We start from the raw sequence: 22,150 nt of genomic DNA on the forward strand, positions 1-22,150 counted from the left end.
CCCTGCGGGGTTGGCCCTATGACGGCGTCTTGGACGTTCGTCTAGTTATCCAATAAAGATGTGTGAGTTCTTGAGCTGTTAAGAGTAATCATATGCGCTTGAGTATCCTTGAATCTGTCAGGGGAGTTCAAGATCTATCGGTCCTATGGATCAACAAGGTGCATCGTGAAAGATCGGGAAGCCAGTCCCTCATCAAGGTGTCTGCTAGAGATGCTCTAAGAACAGCTCTAGCAGCTACCCTAAATAAGCCTAAAACTGAAAAAATTCCAGGCCACGCTCGGTTTTGCGTTTCGTGAAGCGCCCGTAAAATGGTGCCGGCCCGTAAACATAGTTCAGTGGCATGAGAAAAGCCCGCTTCGGATGGTACATATGCCGCTCGGCTCGCTGGACCCGAGCAGAAACCCTATCCACTCCGCCACACTCCCTCGCCAAATCCGCCACCGCCAACAAACCTCTAGCGCCGAAATACTCCGCCGCCGCCACCTAATCCACACCTTCGTCGACGGGAGTCGCTCCGCCGCGTCGACATGGAGCCCGTCCCACCGTGCTTCGGTGCCCGCGGCCAGCGCCTCAAAACCAGCGTCGAGCTCCGAGCAAGTCGATCGGTGGGCAGCAAGAAGCGGGCTGTCCTGGACCAACTGGGGAGCACCGGTGCCTCCCTCCCTCGCGCTGTACGCCTACGGTGGTGCCTCCTCCTTGAGTGCGGGGAGCAGCAGCCGCCGCCGTCGTCGCCGCACTCCCTCTCCACCGCCTCCCTCTCCTCGAGGTTCAGCTTTGAGGAATCCGAAGAAAAAGACGGCGACAGGGGCGTTGACGACGACTTCATCGCCTCCGACGAGGCCGAGGCGCGCGTCCTCGCGCGGATATGGGAGCGAGTGCTCGAGCAGACCAACACCGCCAACTTCGAGCACACCATCTTGATCTCACGCGAGTAGGCTGCCACGGAGGAGGCAAGTCGCCACCTCATGGTGGCCAAGTGACTGAGGCTACTTGGGCTCAACGCTCAGCGCCATGCCGAGGTGACCACCCACGAGTAAGCGAGGCTTGCCCAAAACGAGGAATCCCGCCAATGGTGGGCAACGATGAAGGACCAACATCGTCGAGAAGCTCCAACCGTGATGTTGCACCGCTAGATGCCTGAAGCAAGGGCGAAGAGGCGAGCGCAGGAGGCGACGGTTAAGGAAAAGAACGACGACGAGGCAGGCCCGACATACGCCCCAACCGAGGATCCGAAGACTAGTCTATTTTAGTTTATTTCAAATTGTCTTCAAACTTTTGTAAATAAACCTTAATTTAAATGAAATTTCAAAATTGATTTGCATCTGTTTGTTCATTTATTTTTTTAAGACTCTTATCGGGGTTGTCGGTGTGTGCAACTTCTTCCCAAATCGGGGAGCAAGTGCCTTAGCCCCCAACAGGACACTCCGGCGCTCCTTTGGTTGCGCCGATGGAGAAGCTCTTACTACACGGGAATTGCCAGTACTACCTCCAGCATGTTTCGTCGAGTTTCTTTTTTTCAGATAACAACGCTGGAAGCCTGTAACTGTTTGTTATTTTCTGAACCATGCTACAGATCACCTTAACCGTATGATTCATACAAGATAATGAACGTTTACAAGATGCCACAGCAACCATGAAGCATCGGAACTAAATCTTCAGAACCACTATAATACTGATAGTCCGCAGTCATTCCAATAGCAAGAAAAGAACGCACGTAGGCCAACTAATCCAAAATTTCCAAATTAGTAGTATGATTCAAGAATGCCCTAAAGTGTTATGTAATTGTACAACAATTTCTACAGAAAAAAGATTTTCACTTCGAGCATGAAACTGCTTGTAGCGAAATCATATATAGTTATGGTTTTCTATACACTGCTTTACAGAAGGTAACAAGACATGGGAAGCCCGCAAACAAAAGAATGTCACCTTCTACAATCAGTAAAACTGCTGGGATATATGGATCACCCTGCGGATCTTCACAACCACTGTCTTGTACCACTACTAGAATGTGAATCTTCCAAAGAACGAGTTTGGTGTGGATCCACCATCTGACAATGCAGTGGCTGGCGAAGAAGCCACAGTTGAGAGGACACCATGTTGGCACTTGTTGAGCTGCCAAGTATCAAGAATGTCAAATTATCTCATTCAAAACGGCATAATTGGTAGGTTTCCATAGCAGGTATATAACAGTCAAGAAAATTTATAACCACTGAATAAAGGATGTCGTTGAAAACTTTATAGCAGGCATTGGGCTAACGGGCTGGTTTTATAAGCTAGATAAATTATGAACAGTTCTTGTAAGAAATTTGCTCCGAAAAGTGAACCCTTGTCAGAAGTATCGAAGCAGTAATCCATGCATCCAGCAATTCAAGTCGGTCTCCAAGGTGAACAACTATACCATTATTACCATTACACTTGGTGAACGCTTAAATTCTGCAAATCTGAATTGGAAATGTAGCTTTTAATGTTTATGTTACAGATATTTCATATGATGCTTATTAGCGTAGTCCCATATCCTTAATGAATATACCACTTCCCCACAACCTACACAATACTTGAGTAAATTCAACATGTGCTGGAATAACAAAAACTAGGAACCTATATACCGGAAGTTACAGGTTTTACCTCGTCAGGACTGAACTGTAGTAGCGTCGCAACCACAGGTAGCAAGGCCCCCACTTCCCCTGTGATAAAGGAAATCAAACCGATGTTTCATATCATCTGTCAATTAACAGAAAAATAAGCAGTAGAAATCATATACCTGTTTCAAGAAGCTTTAAGATCACATTTTTTAAATATGTCATATCTATTCCTTCCCGCTTTTGTGATCTCTCCATATTCCGAAGCTCTGTCTTCAGCATTGCTTGCTGAAATACAAATTTTTAATAGATCAGGTAACAATAACACGTCACGTTGAATTAAAAAATGCCAAGATTCATAGGAACAGCAGATGGGTAAAAGATATTTTTTTGTAACTATAAGTTCTTACATCTGCATTTTATTTTATTCCTAAAATTAACATTACGTTGATTGTCATAGCAACAGGGTAAACGGGGAACAAATTCTGGGAGTTACAATTTTGCACCTGGTATGGAAATGTAGGAAGTACGAATCTAGTTGAATCAACCGATAAACAGTACACGACGCATGTACATAAACTGTAATTACTTGCCCATTACTTCATTGACTTGCATGAAACTCCCATCGCCAGATTCCAGAACACCGTCGAATATGCAACTGGGTAATAATTTAGTGGCTCAAAGACAAAGCTTCTATTCCACTGTACCCCAATGCTCACATAATAAAATTAGAATATGATATCATTCAGACTTAAGAATGTATCATGATGAAAAATCACCCGAGAATTAATCACAGACCAATCAGGAATAATGTGAAGACAGTTTGCACTAAAATTTTAATTGTCAACAATTTAGCAAGGCCAATTATATAATTTTGACCGGAACAGAATCGAGGAACAGATAATGAAGGAAGATGACTTCAGTATCACTAAAACGAAGTACAGGAGTAATAGTTACGGCAGAACTACTTTCTGAGATAAAAAGGCTTCAGCCTTAAGCGAATGTACTTCAGGCTTAGGAACAATGGTACAGCTAAGATTTAATTTCACACAAAAAAGAACACATATAAGGGCAATAATATCGCAAGACTCCACATTAAGTTCAATTTGACATATTACATATTGAAGATCATATCCTAAAAATATGAAACCACTTAGCTGCTTAAGTCATGCCCCCCCTCAACACATAACAGCATGGTCCACTAGAAAGCTGCCACACACACGCACACACACATACACACACATCAAACGCGGGACCCACAAGGCACACTCCCACCTGCCCCCAGGCTTGTAAATGCCAAACTCCATTATGCAGCCCATGTTTTCTTCTGCTTGTTTACTATGGCGATGATCGAAACTCCAATTATTTGGAAGATTGGCAACGTTTGACAACTAAATCGAACTCCAGATAATTTTCAAATGAACTGAATAACTTTTGTAAATGGAATCATTATTTTTACATCAATTGGTCACAAGCTATACCGTAACAGATAAATTAATATATATTCTTGCCCACAACACCCACCCCTGACTGGTGACCATGTGTAGATTCATGAAATAGAAATTTCAGTGTGCAGTTTAGTGAGCTCTGTGCCTCTGCCATTATACGCGTAGTTTTGCCTGAATATACTCCATGAAAAAAAAATGAAAAGGTTGGTATTTGCAAACTTAAATCATATTTCGGATAATCAAATGGCATTTTTATGTTTGAAACTTTAAATTGATCAGCGCATTCCAATCAAGGCTATGCAACTAACGTAGGTGTCAAAAGAGAAATTTTGTTGAGTCCCTACCTGCTGATCATGAAGACGGTTTTCACGCTCAAGCTCCTCAATTTCTTGCTGCACAAAGCAAATAAAAAGAATCACGTGGCAGCAACACGGAAAGAACAGAAGAACAAAAAAAATGCCTGCGAAGCTGAGACTGACTTGAAGCGCTAAGATATGCCTCTGTGACTGGCCCAATTCTTCTTCCCTTTGAGCTTGTTGTCGTGCAAGAAGCTGAAATGTACACCATTGTAAGCTGAAAATTGTGAAATGCCTCATCCTAGTTGTTATCCATTTCATCAAACTATTGCTGATTAGCAAAGTTTTATAACTTGGATAAGTAACTGGAAAAAAAATGGGTACATCATGAGAACGTCATCTCAAGGGTGCAAGCCGAATTAAATACATGAACCATCTAAGAAAATACAGGAATTGTGATTGCAAATTTATAGTATCCATTAGATTCTGGCAACATGACATTAGGAAAATAGCTTATTTGAACATGACATTACTGTGTTAAAGAAAAAGATGACATTACCAGAATTTGCTGCTCAGCCAATTCAATGCTCAGTACATCCTGTTTAACATGTCCTGCAAATAAAAATAGTGCTAAGTGCCAAATTTTAACCATTCAAATTATGAAAAAACATACTCCCTCTGTTCCTAAAAAAGCTTCCCTTCTTTGTTTAGATACGAAGGTATATAGACATGTTTTAGCTATAGATTCATCCGTATCAAGAAAAAGTTGTGAAGCTTTTTTAGGAACGGAGGGAGTAGTAGATAATAGAAAATGAAGCACAATATTGGAATTAATTCCAAAAAACCACCACATTACAGCATCAAGTTTGAAAAAACACCACTATTCGTCGAAATTGCAAAAATCCACTGGTATTGCGAGAATTTGTTGCAATGTGCACTGATTCGCTATTTTAGCTCCGTTAACACGAAATCTGACAGCGGGTCCTACTGTCAGTGGTGACGTGGCAAGGACGCTTGCGGTAAAGGTGACAAATGTTAGACTAACTGTTACTGTTGGACTTTTTTGCAAAATTTCCTGTCTCTACGAAAAAAAGTCCCATGAAGGGAATTCTCCTGTCGCCCCTGCCGGAGTTCGCCGCCGCCGCCCTCTGCCGGAGCTCACCGCTGTCCCCTGCCCGAGCTCTCCGTGGCCATCCCCTGCCAGCACCAGCTCGCCTCCGCGTTACTACCATGGCAGCGGCTCCCCAATCATCACCTACCACCAACGCCATCACGTCACCGATTGATTCCGGCGAGCGCACGTTTCGGACCTCCGCGCGAGCGCCCGAGCACGCACGGAGAACCGCCTCGCCGCCTGGAGCTAACTCGCCGAATGAATCGGCTAGAGATGCTCCCAACTGACGCGACCATCCTTGTCTTCCAAAGTCAGGCCACCATCGATCTGCTCGCCTCTGAGCTTGAGCTCCGCTAGGCGTCGCATCGGCTTCAGAGCGGCAGGGCTAGGCAGGGGAGGGGCTGCGAAGGTGGCCGGAGCCGGGCGACGGTCGCGTGGCTTTGATTGCTTCACCGACGACGGTGAGGGTAGGTGGCAGGAACGAGGCGACGCAGATGGGCAAGGTGGGCGCCGCTCTGTGGCCTCCAGGATGCAGCGGATGGGCTTGCGAGCCGAGGACGGCACCGTCCATCACCGGCGGTGAGCATCGTACGACCACACACCGGACACCACCGGACCAGCACAGCGGCCCGAGGCCCATGTGCCACGCATTGCAGTTCCCCATCCTGGCAGGCCCTCCATTTTTTATAGAAAGACCCTCAGATGTTAGATTTGTCTGCGTTTGTCGTCCCGACTATTACCGTTGTGCCACGTAGCCTTGACAGCTCATCAGAAATCTTCTTAACACGGTTAAAATCAACCACCAGTGCACATTGCAACAAATTCTCACAATACCGGTGGATTTTTGCAATTTCGACGAATAGTGGTGGTTTTTTGAACTTGACGCTGTAATGTGGTGGTTTTTTGGAATTAACTCCACAATATTGAGGAAACCAATTACCTGGGCTTTGATTCTCACCATTGCTGACCTGTAACATCAATGCAATACTCTCATCAGCAAATTCGAAACCATCTACATATATTTACAAATAATGTAATGTGCCGTATAGAAGAAAATTCTTACATGATAATGAATATAATTATTGAGCAGTTTGGTCAGCATAATTTTGATTTAATGGTCAGTTGGAAGTAACATTATTTTAATTCTCCACAGTTAAGGGACTGCATGGTTTGATGTTGGTTTCCAATTACTAGGCAAGCTCAAAATATTGGCTACCAAATTGTGTTGCCAACCTCGGCAGGACCAAAAAAATTGGCTACCAAATTGCTAAGGTCCAGGTTCCAACTTTTTTGGCAAGTGTTGGCATTGGTTTGCCAAAACACTGGATGCAAAAAGTTTGGCCGTAAACCATTTAGACAAGTTTAATTTGTGTCATCACAGAACCCTTTAGTTGTCATTTGTGAAAAAGAAAGAGTAAAACACTTGTACGGACTTGTTTTCTTTAGTGGACATCATGATGCAACATGCCGATGAGGATTCACATCTTACAGTTAGTAGAATCTAAGGATATAGTGATAGAGATTAAAAGAAGTGTTGATACATAGATTTTGTACCAGGGGTACCCATGTGATTCCATTTTTACTCCCGTTAGTGTTGTTCAGATAACCCATAGAACTGTTAATTTTGCTCAATTTACTCCTTCCAAGTATGGAATTGTGGACGTTAGACCCAGATGAGGTTCATGGAGGAATCCTCGAGCAGAGGCAACAACAAAGGTGTGCAAGGCTTAGGTTTTACTCTTGTTCGAGGTCAGGGAGCAGAATGTGGTGCCACCTGACCTCTCAGACAGGCCACACTGCTTGGAGAGAGAGAGAGGCATGAGAGATTTGGAGGAAAAAGATTAGGATCTTCTGTCGCATTATCTGATGGTTAATATGGTTATTGGATAATTTCGAGGATATTCGGCGTTGAGCTTATGCATGGACAGTGTCTATGGGCTGAGAAACTTAGATGGCTAAATCAACAAAACAAGAGTGTGGTCACGTGGGTGACACATGCAAAACCATGGTCCACCCCAACGAAAACAATTGGTAAGATGGCCTGAGGGTTTGAGCCTTTGAGGCAACGGTCTAAACTTGGGACAGGTACAGTGAGCCAAAAATTAGTTTGGAGCTTATCCAAACAACAAGGATATGCTGAAGTGAGTAAACAGGACCTTTGTCCTTTAGATATAAATATATAAGAATTTTAACCAATAGGAGCTTGTTAATTGTTTATATGAATTCCTACCAAATAGAAAGAAACAAGAGAACATATGAGAACAAACATTAAGATTCAGCTCAAAAAAACAAACATTAAGATTTAGAAACTAATGCTACAAAAAAATTTTGCTGTGCACACTCACAGTATTTAGTCAGTGAGTGCCTAACATTCATGTGCTTTTTGCAGCTTCAATATAGGAAACAAAGATATCAAGAAGTGGATTTACTAAATGACTCACTGCTGCTTTAGCCTCTAATGAATGATGAAGATCCTTGTTTTCCTTGAGGAGTTTAGCTATCTCTCGTTCCTTCTCTTCAATCATTCTATCAGAAATATCACGGAACGATTCGTGCTCTTCCTATAAGAATCAGGATATATTAAGATACTGGATTGAAACACCACATGTGATAATAATAGTCATGCCACCGGGCAGGGATAAACCTTTAATTTCTCATATTTCAGTGTCCACTCCCCTAGATTCTTCTGAAGGTGGTCTTCAACATGGCCATTACTCTGATCCTTCATAGACTCACATTTTACTGCATTATCCGCGTTCATATTTCTTTATCAACAAAGCATATTAAGGGAGAAGGGGAAAGAATTCTGAAACACATTGTAGTTAACTTACATCTCCAGCTTTCCTCTAGACTTGCCAAATCTTTCTCCCATGATTCTTTTTCTGAGAGAAATTGAGAAGTAACAGAATCTAATGTTTTCATGACATTCTTTAGTTTTTTGTCCACATCAGCAAGAGCCAAATCCCTGTAAGGAATAAAGGTGAAATGTTTCTCAAATCAAGATATGCTTACAGGAAGTAAGTTGATAGTATTACCATATAGTACAGGAGTAGTGCCAAGGTATATATGAGTTAAGTGTCGACTCCATAGGGTAGTCGTGACTAGTACTCGACTGGTTGACTGTCACTCATAGAGTATACTTGCTACAAATACCAGACTACTGGTCTACTACACTACAAAATTGGAGGGAGAGAGACACAAGTACATGGCTACATCCTGAACCAGAAGAACATCTTGCTATCAGATTATCAGAGGCGCATGTAAGAAAGTGCATGCTCAGTCAGAACTTATAACCAAATAATAACTTCATAATGCTACCCTACACAGCAGCTAATGTGAGTACAGGTACGCACTGTACATACTAACTATGTACCGCTAGTCTGCTTCACACTAAGGGTTGATCTGTGGGCTCGCTAGGAAGTGTGGACTCAATCTGACATGCACTCACTCTGTTGGTGCACTAAACAATGAGTCGAGCGACTAGTTATGCTTGACTCTGAGTACTGACTCAATATATTAGCTGAGTGACTCTTAATAGTTCTGCGAATACTGATTCTGAGATTTGTTACAGTAGTAGTATCGCAAACAAGGCGAGCTGCTTATATACAGACTATGTCAGTTAGTTCACTTCTAAATAACGAACTAAAAGTAACCTGCCAAGTAGTATCTTAGAATAATTTCAGATCGTGTACCATTTTGGTTATGGAGGTCATGTCAAAAACATCAAGAAATGGTCATATTATTCTGGTGCTTTGAAGCTAAGCCGCTATACCTTGCCTCAATCTCTTCGCGGTGCCTGGATTGAGCAGCTTGAAGGTCCTGGATGGCTTCATCTCGTTCCTCTAAGGCAGCTGCCACCTCCTTTTCAGCTTCCTGGATTACAGCAATGATGTTTGATCAAACAAGTACATATTTAACAGTTACATTATATATCTACGAAGAACGGAATGTCATACTCTTATTGCTTCTTCATGTGCTTTAACCAAATCTGAATTTTGAGCTGTGCTCAGCTCAGCATCCTTCTTTTGCAAAAGTGCATGTGCACGGATCTTGTACGCAGAAAACTCACTTTCCAATCGACTGATCTGCATAGTTCAAAAGGCTAAATTTGGAGTTCTCGTCATAAGTGCTAGTTACAGAATATTTCAATGGTGTCTGCCAATGAAGTTCATCATGGTTTTGAAGGCGTTAAGGCGTCTTAGGGCGGTTAGGGGGCGCTCTGATGCCTAAGCGGTCGATTTTCCAAGGCGGAGGGCGGGCGCCTTGACGCCTAAGCGTCGCCTAGGCGATGTCTTAGGGACGCCTTTAAAACCATGAAGTTCATTAACATTAGGCAGTGTCGTAATAACTGATTCAATAATATATCAAATGTTGTTTTACGCTTTAAAAAAATCATTGTGTGCCTAGAAAAACACTAAGGAAAATAGACTACAGATGAAACCCAACAGAAACATGTGGCAACCAAAGAGTGAATTATCTGATATATTAATTATTGAATCATTTGATAATAATAATAATAAAGTCACATGTTTCAGTAACAAAACTTCACAGTACCATTCAATAATATATATCAAATGTTGTCAAAGCATTTTGTACCAAGCAAGTTGGGGTTACGCTAGAGATGAACCCAACAGAAACATGTGGCAACCAAAAAGTGAAGAGAGAAAAAGTAAATAGTGTACAAGTAAAAGGTACAGTATCACGTTGTCACCGACTTACAAACCAATTGTGGTGCCAGGAGGTAAGGCATGTGCTATATACCTTTAATTTCCAGGGAGTAAGGGCTAATAAATGAAATTTCAAAAATTAAAAGTTTTTTTGGGTGGGGTGGGGGTCCGTGAGCTCGGTCAACTGACCGCTGAGCTAATACGCAGTTCCGACACAATTAAAAACATGCTACGTGGGATGTGATAGATCGATACTGTAAATAAATGGAAGCTTGGTTAATGGGTATAATCTCATTAAACTGTGCGACCCAGGACTAGAATGGAAGAGCTAGATAGTTTCAATGTGTAGGCTTGTATTCTATAGAGCAAGCAGAGATCGCCAAACAAAACTGACTGAACTTATAGATACAAAAATGCCTTAGGCAATGAATCAATGTATATCTACTACGCAAAGCTTTCCAGTGCACGTGCAGATATTTGACAAGTTACTTCATTCAGTAAGATTTAAAATATAGTTTACCTCCTCCTTTGCAGAAATTAGATCACAACCTTTGGTTTGAAGCAATTGATTTTGTCTTGACAACTCTGACTCCAATTGACCTGCAGAATATCCAAGTGTATAATGCATTATTATAACTCCAAGAACAAAATAGAAAGTTTGGGTGGACTTACATCTAACTTTGTCAGATTCTATCTCAGATCTACGACATGCACTTTCTGATGCTTCCAATTTTTCCTTAAGGGATTCATGTTCTGCTTCCCAGAGTTGCCTTTCTTTTTCCTGAGTGATTATCAGTTGGGATAATTTTGGTTAGTGCATCCAACTGACTTCATAAGTGGAAATTAATTAGAAGTCTAAAATATTATACTGATGTATGGTGACAAAAAATACTACAGAGAGAGGTAATAAGCTCCTTTAATCAGTCACTTCTCAAGTAAATTGACACAAGTAATTTAAGGGTAAGTCACTATACAAGACAAAAACTATAACAAACCAGGCAGGCACACTTAGAAACAAATGGTTGCATCGACAGATCATGATGCAACATGGTAAATTTATGTGAATTATAGCTGTTTAAATTTTTTAACATAAGGCTAACCAATATGATCATAGGTTTGGTGTCACAGGAGATGACATTTTATTCAGTGATTCTAATGCCCACACTACATGTGAACAATAGTATTTCACCAGTGTCCTTACAGAATGATTCATCACCATTTTCAGAAGATACTAATCAGCATATGTACTATAGATACTGAAGATGCCTACAATTTTGGTGTCTAACATATTAATAACCACGAATGGAGAGAGTTGGCACAAGATAGGGTGACATACATGTTGACCTTTTAGATGAGCAAGCTCGCCTTTAATCTCCTCCAAGGTAGCTTTAAGTCGGGCAGCTTCACCGGTTGATGCTGCTTCAATTTCAGTTATTTCTGTATCTTTCTCTGCGAGTACCATCTGGAATAGTTTAATTATAAATTAAATATTCCAACAGACTATGGATGTTTCATCTAATCAAACATTTATTTTCAGCATGCTGAGATTTATCTTCGTCAGCTAGTGAATATTTTGGCAACAACAAATCACATCAGAAAACGGTAATGCTTGAAAGCATTCCTATGGTATATCTCAGATACAGGACATAGCTTATATGTGACACAATGATCTCTTCATTGGAATTAATACCTGCAGTGAATGAATCGTTTCAGATGCCTTTGTCCGCTCTGCGGAAACCTCAGCTAGCTGTGCTTCCAAGCTCTCTAATTGCTGAAGACAACAAAGAAGCCACATTCAGTGCCCTAAGTATCAATACTTTTGCAACATGGCATTATAATATTTCCTTTCTGCTTTTCTTTTTCTTACCTTCTGGTGCTTAGTAGCAAGCTCTGAAACTGATGCATGCCTCTTTTCTTCCGCAGACTGCATTGATCCTTGGATTTGCTCTAGCATCTTTATAAATATCACATGTTCACATGAGTTCATTTCAGTTGCAAGTGTTTCATTAAAAATGCCAAAACACTGTTAGATTTCAGGTTATTTTAGCTCATAAGAATAACTAATAGTTAACTCTAAGCATGGGTATCAACTAGCAACATTCAAAGCTAAGCATATATTAAACTGTTGAAATGAACGGGAATATCATGTTTGGTTATTTCAGCTTAGTCTGAGAGTGCGAAAGTTAATCTGGGAAACACAATAAAACATGCGATTACTTTCACTCAATCAGCATTCAGCATCATAAAAATGCACCTATCCCCATTTCCACCCTCATAGGTGGTTTTGAGGGTTGGCACCTACTCATATGAAGTATGAATACAACTTCCAGAATTTGAAGTTGCGCACCCTTGCAACTCTTTTATCTTACAAGATCATGTGACATGTGACTATTATGTTCTCTTGCGTTTTTTAAGATCATAGTCCATCTCTCTCAGTTTGAACAACAATAAATTATGCCCTTTTTGTACATGTTCCATACCTGCTCTTTTTCAAGCATCGACTGTTGCAACTTCTCAAGGGCATTGTTCCTGGCCTCCAAAGCAAGCCGTGTCTCATCAAAATTTGATCTTAACCTATACATGATTTGCATCCACTAGTAAGACATGTATCATTGTATAATAAACATGCTAATTGCAGCAGGTAAGCATCAGCAAAGTTGCTTTTACACGAGTAACAGATACACACATGACTAGCTATTATTGGAGGAGCTGCAGGATTCATATAGTAGAAAGGTAGTTTTACTAATTTTACAAGATAGTTTGCACATTGTTGTGTGCACAATCCACATTGTAAAGGGTTCATTTTTAGTCCAAAGCATGCTAGGCTGGAACTTTCCACCCATGTTGATCCTGCTCAGCGTGCATCACCAATCTTCTCTCTTTCCCGTTCCCTCCCTCCCCTGACCCTTACCACCAGGCACTATGCTTGTGCAATTGCTACATAGCATCATCTCTACTTCCTTCTGCTCTCTCAAAGATGACACAGAAGCTGGTTACAGGAGACAGGCCTGCTGGAGTCAGGGTCAGGAGAGAAGTAGCTATAGAAAGTCAGCCATGCTCCCCTGCTTCATTGTTGCCTACAAGGTCAAGGCTAAAGAAAGCTCCATTAGCTAATTGTGGTTTCCGTTTATCTGAATTCAGATGGACTGAGTTTCCACTAGTCACTAACTGTTAGCTAGGCTGCTTGCCCAATCAATCTTAGCGTGTTCCTTTCTTGCTTCACTGCATAATGTAGGTAACAACCCAACCTACCAAATCCAGGGTCAAAGAGGATGCTGGCTGTAGAGGCCAAATTCGGAAGCAGCAACACAGGGTAGAACGGTCAAAGCGCGTCATCACTAGAGGAGTAGCACCGCTCATTGCCAACGACCACTACTACTTCTTCAGATCCAGCTACAATGGATTATCACCACCTGGCTTCCTCTTCCCTGGAGTGTCTGGTGTGCACACTTGCTTGGTGCTAGACATGACGGTGATGTGGTGGAGAGTCGACGGAAGAGAGCGCAAATTTGGGAGGTGAGCTTACAGACAGGTTGGGTTGATTTGCCAAAATTATTTGCTTCATTAATTTAAGAGTTTTGTGCATAAAATGTAGTACTAATAAGTAGGAACAGATTCCCCACTGCAAGAATTGGGCCAGTAGGTCAACTCAGTTTCATCCTACCTTATATCTACCAGTCAATGGATCTTTTGTAGTGGGGAGTTTTGATTGGTTAGTGGAAGGAAGCTCTATATAAGCCATTCCAAAAATTATTATTCTTGTTTCAGATGAATGATGGACATGTTGGGCCAATCAACTAAAACTATTTGCTTCACTAAGTTAAGAGTTCATCCCCACTAGATGGAATTGGGCCACTAGGTCAAATCAATTTCATCCTCGACCTTATATCTAGCAACTAAAATGGCAACTCTAGTAGTTGGGAGCTTTTAACTGATTTATGGCAGGAAGGCTCTACATAAGAGGTCTTGACATTGTGACGGACATTAAGCAAAAGATGAATCAAGTAATTCTCCTAGTCCCTCAAATCCCTGCCGTGCCTCTGATCTTTAGCTGGCTAATCTACATTGTACATGATTCAATACGTGCCCCCGTCACCTAGCAGCTAGCACCGTTGTACTTTAAGTCATGTACAGTGAGACAAGTGCATGTACTCACTTGCTGTTCACAGTCCGCAATTGCTGTCTTTCAGCATCCATTGCACGTAAAGCCTCACTAGCCTGGTGACGAGCACGTTCCAGTTCCTGTTGTGCAGCTACTTGCAGAGAAGCAGCTTGCTCAGCCTTCTGGTTAATTTCATTAAACCGAGCTTCCAGATCATCTTTTTCCTGTTAAGAATGAAAAACTGAGTCAAGAATGAACAATATAATCAAATTCTTCTTGATTCACATCATTTAATGCGTGAGACTTGAGTTGTCTTAAACGCCTTTCTAGTATGCAAAAAAAAAATGATAAGCATTGATTTGGAGCAACTTAGAAGCAACATGCAGCAAGTAGTCAAATTTTAGAGCTCGCAAGAGCAGATAGTGAGTTATATCCAGACTGATGGCATAAACCAAAGATTAGAAAGTAATATATTTACTATTCTCAGGTTAATGTACAGAGGTCAAAAGTGGGTTACCTTCTGTATATCTTGTATACGTTGTTTTGCACGCTTGTGAAGCCTCTGGAATTTGGTATCCAACTCAACATATTTGTCATCTCGTTCTTTTAGTTCCTTTTCCAACTTCAGTTGAGCTACATACATGGAACTAATGATGATTTAGATTCTAAAAATGGCAATGTATAAAGGTCAGGAAAAAATAAAATGCTGGCCGCATTACACATAAACAGGTGCATTCTGATGAAGCTAAAAAAGGTCCCGCAGTAAATTTTGCCATTATTCAGAGAAGCATAGTAATCTGAAGATAAATCGTTTACACAAGCTTGGTGGGTGTTACACGTTCGCACTCCCTATGTTAAATATCTGGTTAGTCCACTGTAGATAGGTCAAGACTAAACTATTCGCACTGCGACTATCTGGTTAAAGAAACTACAATCAGGGAACAAGGACAGAAGGTGTGCATAACCAATAGCAGACTAGAAGATGGAGTGCAGAGAGTATTTGTTAGTATGACATGTAGAAGTTGTTCAAGATTAGCATGTGATGCTTCGGAGTCAAATAAAAGGTTTTAGCAATCAACTTCCATAACAGTTATTATCCATCAGGTGTCAGGTGATATGGGAGTTTTGGTCATTACTATTGTACCCCATTCACCCACCCGTGCATTTTTCTACTAAGGTTTTCTCCACTGCATACAGCTGAACTCTGAACATATACCACACTGAAAAGATGGATTCACTTTCTTGCAAGTTGTGACGGCAAATAAAGTTTTGACTTATGAGTGTCCCCTGATCAAAGAAATCTGGAGGCCCCAATTCTTGATGGGTTCACTAATCATTTCTTGATTCAAGAGACGGTACTGAGCAGGAAGAAAACGAATCGAGGGGACATGGATCAGGGAAAATCTGAAGAGTCTGAGTTGATCAACCAGGAGGTGTGTGCTTACTAGTAGTCTAGCACATCTAGTGGGTTCTCACTTGTGTTCAGTATTAAGCTAGCAAATAAGTGAGGATTACAGTCCATAATGTGTGGCAAACTAGGAACGAATAAAGTAAGCTTAACAACAGTAGAGGAGTTATCACACGGTTGTTCCAAATTCAGCAACGATAACTACACAGAATCAAAGAGTAACAACTAACCTTGGTTGAGCTTGGCCGTGAGCTCCTGTACCTTGCCGTCGGCCTCGGCGTAGGACAGGTTGACGTGCTCGAGGGCCGCCTCCGCGACCTTCTGCGTCTGCTTCTGCTCGTGAACCTCCCTGCTCAGCCTCTGGACCTGCTCCTTCAAGCTCCTGACGAGCTCGGAGCCCTCCTCGTCCTCCGGCACACTGCCTCTCCCCACCTCGGCGCTGCTCGCTGGCTGCTGCGCAGCGGCGATCTGGGACTTGAGGTGCTCGTTCTGGATACTGAGCTCGGTGACCTTCCGCTCGAGCTCTTTGCGCGCCCGCTCCGCCTCACTCCCGCTCGCCCCTTCGTCTTCTACCGCTACCGCGTCCGCACTCTCTCCGTCCACTGGCGCCGCCCTCTCTCCGTCGACCGGCGCCGCCCTCTCTCCGTCCACCGGCGCCGCACTAACTTCGTCCGCTGGCGCCGCACTCTCTTCGTGCACTGGCCCCGCATTCCCTTCGTCCGCCGGCGGTGCCGCAATCTCTTTCTCCGCCGGCGGCGCCGCAATCTCTTCCTCGGCCGGCGGTGCCGCAATCTCTTCTTCCGCCGGCGGCGCGGCAACCTCTTTCTCTTCCTCCGGCGGCGCGGCAACCTCTTCCTCCTCCTCCGGAGCGGCGGACTCTTCCTGCGGAGGCGCACCGGCCTCCTGCTCCGGCGCCGGTGTGGCGGCGGCCTCTTCCGGATCCATCTTCGCGGAACCGGATCTGGCTCTGCCCCGGCCGCGGGATCGTGGTCGTGGCATCAGGAGGGATCGGAGAGACTAGCCGCCGAAGGAATGGGCTGGGCTGGATTGGATTGGCTAGGCGTGGGACTGGATTAGGGTTCACCGGAGCCTCGGTGGAGGGAGGCGGAGGAGATCGTCGTCGGTGGCGGAGGACGGCGAGGGCTGACGACTGACGAGTGGGTCCCGGGCCACAAGGCAAGTTGCCCTGAGACTGGGGAGTGGAGGAGCTGACTCGGCTGCATCCCGAGGTCAATATCAGGTTTCCATTTGTACAGCTTTTCAGAAACGCATTGCACACTCTTTCGTTCGACCAAACGCATAGCACACGACTGAAATAATGTCGACTCCAGATTTTGGACTAGTTCCAAACTAAAGTTAGGTTGTTATAGAAGTCCATGAAATGTGTTTAATCGTAAATAGTATACTAACATTCTCCAAGCCAGGGGTCCAACCAAAACATTGTACCCTCTCCTGTATTTATGGCAAAGGATATCCTAGGATTTGTCATATTGATTTTTTGGAGGGATGTTGGATCTCCAAAACTGTGACCTTTCTTGTAAGGATAGGGTGTGCGTGCGTGCGTTTTTGGGACGGGTATATGTACGTATATGTGAGCGTCTCATTCTGCGGTGTGTTTTGAAAGAAAAAACGCAGCAAAAGATTTCCCTCATTCCTAAGAATACACCATACCCATTTTAGCATCAACTCCTTATTAAAGTGCCTAGAGACTAAAATGCATATGCCCCCTCATCCTTGGGGCATAATCATCAGCCAAAAGAATCGAAATTAAAACCTCAGACACATAGTAATTAAAACCCTTCGCACGGCCATCAGAGCAAGGGTTGACCACTGGAAAACGAGATCGAAGATCAAATTCGCGATCGACGGCGATGAAAACACTAAATACTTCCACATCTGCGCCTCCAACAGGCTTAGGACCAACAAAATTTCCAAAATCAAACACAATGGGGTTGTCTTCTCTAACCACTCGCAAAAAGAGGCAATCCTAACCTCATACTATACTAATCTCCTGGGTACAACCTCGCAAACAACGTGGAACTTTGACCTCCATGACATCTACCAGCCTATCGACCATCACCTACGTCACCTAGACGATCCTTTCACTCCACAAGAAATCTCGGAAGCCTTTTTAGGAATGAACACTTCCGCATCCTCGAGACCTGACGGCTTCGGGCCGGGATTCTATCGTAAATTATGGTCCTCCGTCAAACCAGCAATTCTAAAACTCTTCAACCATTTCCACGATGGACATCTAGATCTTGATGGTCTTAACCGTGCTTTCATGGTCCTTATCCCAAAGGACGACAACGCTAGAACACCTGACGCCTTCAGACCAATCTCCCTACAAAATTGCCCGCTCAAAGCAATTGGCAAAACCCTAACGAACAGACTGCAAAAACTAATCCCACTTATCGTTGACCCTAACCAAACAGGCTTCATCCGCGGAAGATGCATCGCTGAAAATTTTGTTTTCGCAGCTGACATCTTAAATTGTTGTCACAAAAGAAATGCCCCCGCTCTTGTCATCAAACTAGACTTTAGGAAGGCTTTCGACTCAGTCAACTGGGACTCCTGAAAGTGCATGGGGCCCCCATGTGTGGTTTTGGTAATTAATGACAGCCTCTATAGACTAATGTGTGCATTGAGTTATATTTGTAGGCTAATGTGGCTTCAAGGTTGCAATAAGAAGAAATTGATGAAGGATATTGATACGCGTGAAGTACACGTCCGTTGGGAACCCCAAGAGGAAGGTTTGATAAAGTAATGCAAGTAACTAATTTTTTTTGTATTTTTGATAATGAGCAAACAAAGAAATAAATAAAATAAAGTAAAGTAAAGCAAGACAAAAATAAAGTAAAGAGATTGGAAGTGGAGACTCCCCCTACAGCGTGTCTTGATCTCCCCGGCAACGGCGCCAGAAAATGTGCTTGATACGCGTGAAGTACACGTCCGTTGGGAACCCCAAGAGGAAGGTGTGATGTGTACAACAGCAAGTTTCCCTTAATAAGAAACCAAGGTTATCGAACCAGTAGGAGTCAAGAAGCAGGTGAAGGTTGTTGGTGGCGGAGTGTAGTGCGGCGCAACACCAGGGATTCCGGCGCCAACGTGGAACCTGCACAACACAATCAAAAAAGTACTTTGCCCCAACGTAACAGTGAGGTTGTCAATCTCACCGGCTTGCTGTAAACAAAGGATTAGATGTATAGTGTGGATGATGATGTTTGCGAAGAACAGTAAGAACAAGTATTGCAGTAGATTGTATTCGATGTAAAAGAATGGACCAATGTCCACAGTTCACTAGTGGTGTCTCTCCAATAAGAAATAGCATGTTGGGTGAACAAATTACAGTTGGGCAATTGACAAATAAAGAGGGCATAACAATGCACATACATGTCATGATGAGTAGTGTGAAATTCAATTGGGCATTACGACAAAGTACATAGACCGCTATCCAGCATGCATCTATGCCTAAAAAGTCCACCTTCAGGTTAGCATCCGCACCCCTTCCAGTATTAAGTTGCAAACAACAGACAATTGCATTAAGTATGGTGCGTAATGTAATCAACACAAATATCCTTAGACAAAGCATCGATGTTTTATCCCTAGTGGCAACAACACATCCACAACCTTAGAACTTTCTGTCACTATCCCAGATTAAATGGAGGCATGAACCCACTATCGAGCATAAATACTCCCTCTTGGAGTTACAAGTATCAACTTGGCCAGAGCCTCTACTAGCAACGGAGAGCGTGCAAGATAATAAACAACACATATATGATAGATTGATAATCAACATAACATAGTATTCCATATTCATCGGATCCCAACAAACGCAACATGTAGCATTACAAATAGATGATCTTGATCATGTTAGGCAGCTCACAAGATCGAACAATGATAGCACATGAGGAGAAGACAACCATCTAGCTACTGCTATGGACCCATAGTCCAGGGGTGAACTACTCACACATCAATCCGGAGGCGATCATGGTGATGAAGAGTCCTCCGGGAGATGATTCCCCTCTCCGGCAGGGTGCCGGAGGCGATCTCCTGAATCCCCCGAGATGGGATTGGCGGCGGCGGCGTCTCTGGAAGGTTTTCCGTATCGTGGCTCTCGGTACTGGGATTTTCGCGACGAAGGCTTCTTATAGGCGGAAGGGTAGGTTTGGGGGCGACACGAGGGCCCCACACGCCAGGGCGGCGCGGCCCCACCCTTGGCCGCGCGGCCCTAGTGTGGCGGCGCCTCGTCGCCCCACTTCGTATCCCCTCGGTCTTCTGGAAGCTTCGTGAAAAAATAAGACCATGGGCGTTGATTTCGTCCAATTCCGAGAATATTTCCTTTGTAGGATTTCTGAAACCAAAAACAGCAGAAAACAACAACTGGCTCTTCGGCATCTTGTCAATAGGTTAGTGCCGGAAAATGCATAAATATGATATAAAGTGTGTATAAAACATGTGATTATCATCATAAAAGTAGCATGGAACATAAGAAATTATAGATACGTTTGAGACGTATCAAGCATCCCCAAGCTTAGTTCCTACTCGCCCTCGAGTAGGTAAACGATAACAAAGATAATTTCTGAAGTGACATGCTATCATAATCTTGATCAATACTATTGTAAAGCACATGAGATGAATGCAGCGATTCGAAGCAATGGTAAAGACAATGAGTAAACAATTGAATCATATAGCAAAGACTTTTCATGAATAATACTTTCGAGACAAGCAACAATAAGACTTGCATAAGGGTTAACTCATAAAGCAATAGATTCATAGTAGAAAGCTTTGAAGCAACAAAAGGGAAGATATAAGTTTCAGCGGTTGCTTTCAACTTCAACATGTATATCTCATGGATAATTGTCAACATAAAGCAATATAACAAGTGCAATAGGTAAACATGTAAGAATCAATGCACAGTTGACACAAGTGTTTGCTTCTAAGATAGAGAGAAGTAGGTAAACTGACTCAACATAAAGTAAAAGAATGGCCCTTCGCAGAGGGAAGCATGGATTACTATATTTGTGCTAGAGCTTTTATTTTGAAAACATAGAAACAATTTTGTCAACGGTAGTAATAAAGCATATGTGTTATGTATAAGATATCCTATAAGTTGCAAGCCTCATGCATAGATTACCAATAGTGCTCGCATCTTGTCCTAATTAGCTTGGATTTACATGGATTATCATTGCATAGCATATGTTTCAACCAAGTGTCACAAAGGGGTACCTCTATGCCGCCTGTACAAAGGTCTAAGGAGAAAGTTCGCATTGGATTTCTCGCTTTTGATTATTCTCAACTTAGACATCCATACCGGGACAACATAGACAACAGATAATGGACTCCTCTTTAATGCATAAGCATTCAACAACAAATAATATTCGCATAAGAGATTGAGGATTAGTGTCCAAACTGAAACTTCCACCATGGTTCATGGCTTTAGTTAGCGGCCCAATGTTCTTCTCTAACAATATGCATACTCAAACCATTGATCATGATAAATCACCCTTACTTCAGACAAGACGAACATGCATAGCAACTCACATGATATTCAACAAAGGTGAAATAGTTGACGGCGTCCCCAGAAACATGGTTACCACTCAACAAGCAACTTATTAAGAAATAAGATACATAAGACATATTCAATACCACAATAGTTTTCAAGCTATTTTCCCATGAGCTATATATTGCAAAGACAAAGAATAGAATTTTAAAGGTAGCACTCAAGTAATTTACTTTGGAATGGCGGAGAAATATCATGTGGTAGGTAGGTATGGTGGACACAAATGGCATAGTTTTTGGCTCAAGGATTTGGATGCATGAGAAGTATTCCCTCTCAATACAAGACTTAGGCTAGCAAGGTTGTTTGAAGCAAACACAAGTATGAACCGGTACAACAAAACTTACATAAGAACATATTGCAAGCATTATAAGACTCTACATTGTCTTCCTTGTTGTTCAAACACCTCACCAGAAAATATCTAGACTCTAGAGAAACCAATCATGCAAACCAAATTTTAACAAGCTCTATGTAGTTCTTCATTAATAGGTGCAAAGTATATGATGCAAGAGCTTAAACATGATCTATATGAGCACAACAATTGCCAAGTATCAAATTATTCAAGACATTATACCATTTACCACATGTAGCATTTTCCATTTCCAACCATAATAATGATGAACGAAGCAGTTTCAACCTTCGCCATGAACATTAAAAGTAAAGCTAAGAACACATGTGTTCATCTGCAACAGCGGAGTGTGTCTCTCTCCCACACAACGAATGCTAGGATCCAATTTTATTCAAACAAAAACAAAAACAAAACAAACAGACGCTCCAAGTAAAGCACATAAGATGTGACGGAATAAAAATATAGTTTCACTAGAGGTGACCTGATAATTTCGTCGATGAAGAAGGGGATGCCTTGGGCATCCCCAAGCTTAGATGCTTGAGTCTTCTTGAAATATGCAGGGATGAACCACGGGGCATCCCCAAGCTTAGACCTTTCACTCTCCTTGATCATATTGTATCATCCTCC

The 22,150-nt window shown here is 42.6% G+C and overlaps 1 protein-coding gene across 4 annotated transcripts; it reads right to left on the reverse strand.

Annotated features, from left to right (window-relative positions):
- Positions 1-1,724: 1,724 nt before the first annotated feature.
- On the reverse strand, positions 1,725-16,845 carry LOC127333646 (protein GRIP). Of its 4 annotated transcripts, XM_051360035.2 has the most exons (22): positions 16,464-16,842; positions 15,845-16,433; positions 14,724-14,839; positions 14,261-14,430; positions 12,585-12,678; positions 11,972-12,058; positions 11,795-11,875; positions 11,441-11,566; positions 10,777-10,885; positions 10,625-10,704; positions 9,394-9,522; positions 9,210-9,310; positions 8,269-8,402; positions 8,082-8,179; positions 7,879-7,998; positions 6,378-6,405; positions 4,883-4,935; positions 4,507-4,578; positions 4,372-4,419; positions 2,762-2,867; positions 2,626-2,684; positions 1,725-2,112 (listed from the first exon to the last, which is right to left on the reverse strand). In XM_051360035.2, exons 1-22 carry the CDS (start codon positions 16,611-16,613, stop codon positions 2,002-2,004), a joined length of 2,661 nt encoding a protein of 886 aa, XP_051215995.1. In that variant the 5' UTR covers positions 16,614-16,842; the 3' UTR covers positions 1,725-2,001. The 4 variants fall into 4 exon arrangements, with proteins under 4 accessions (XP_051215995.1, XP_051215994.1, XP_051215997.1 ...); XM_051360034.2 differs by having other exon boundaries at positions 15,845-16,842; XM_051360037.2 differs by lacking the exon at positions 16,464-16,842 and having other exon boundaries at positions 14,724-14,853; positions 15,845-15,974.
- Between the last annotated feature and the right edge of the window lie 5,305 nt (positions 16,846-22,150).

The sequence above is a fragment of the Lolium perenne genome, chromosome 2 (assembly GCF_019359855.2).
Source record: "Lolium perenne isolate Kyuss_39 chromosome 2, Kyuss_2.0, whole genome shotgun sequence".
NCBI classification, from domain to species: Eukaryota; Viridiplantae; Streptophyta; class Magnoliopsida; order Poales; family Poaceae; genus Lolium; species Lolium perenne.

Excerpts from the sequence above, each read along its gene's own strand:
- LOC127333646 (XM_051360034.2), bottom strand. The coding sequence starts at position 16,613 with ATGCCACGACCACGATCCCGCGGCCGGGGCAGAGCCAGATCCGGTTCC. Across the intron at positions 8,180-8,268 it reads TCTAGAGGAAAGCTGGAGAT|TAAAATGTGAGTCTATGAAG; the intron begins GTAAGTTAACTA and ends CGGATAATGCAG. Across the intron at positions 4,579-4,882 it reads TGGCTGAGCAGCAAATTCTG|CTTCTTGCACGACAACAAGC; the intron begins GTAATGTCATCT and ends TGTACATTTCAG.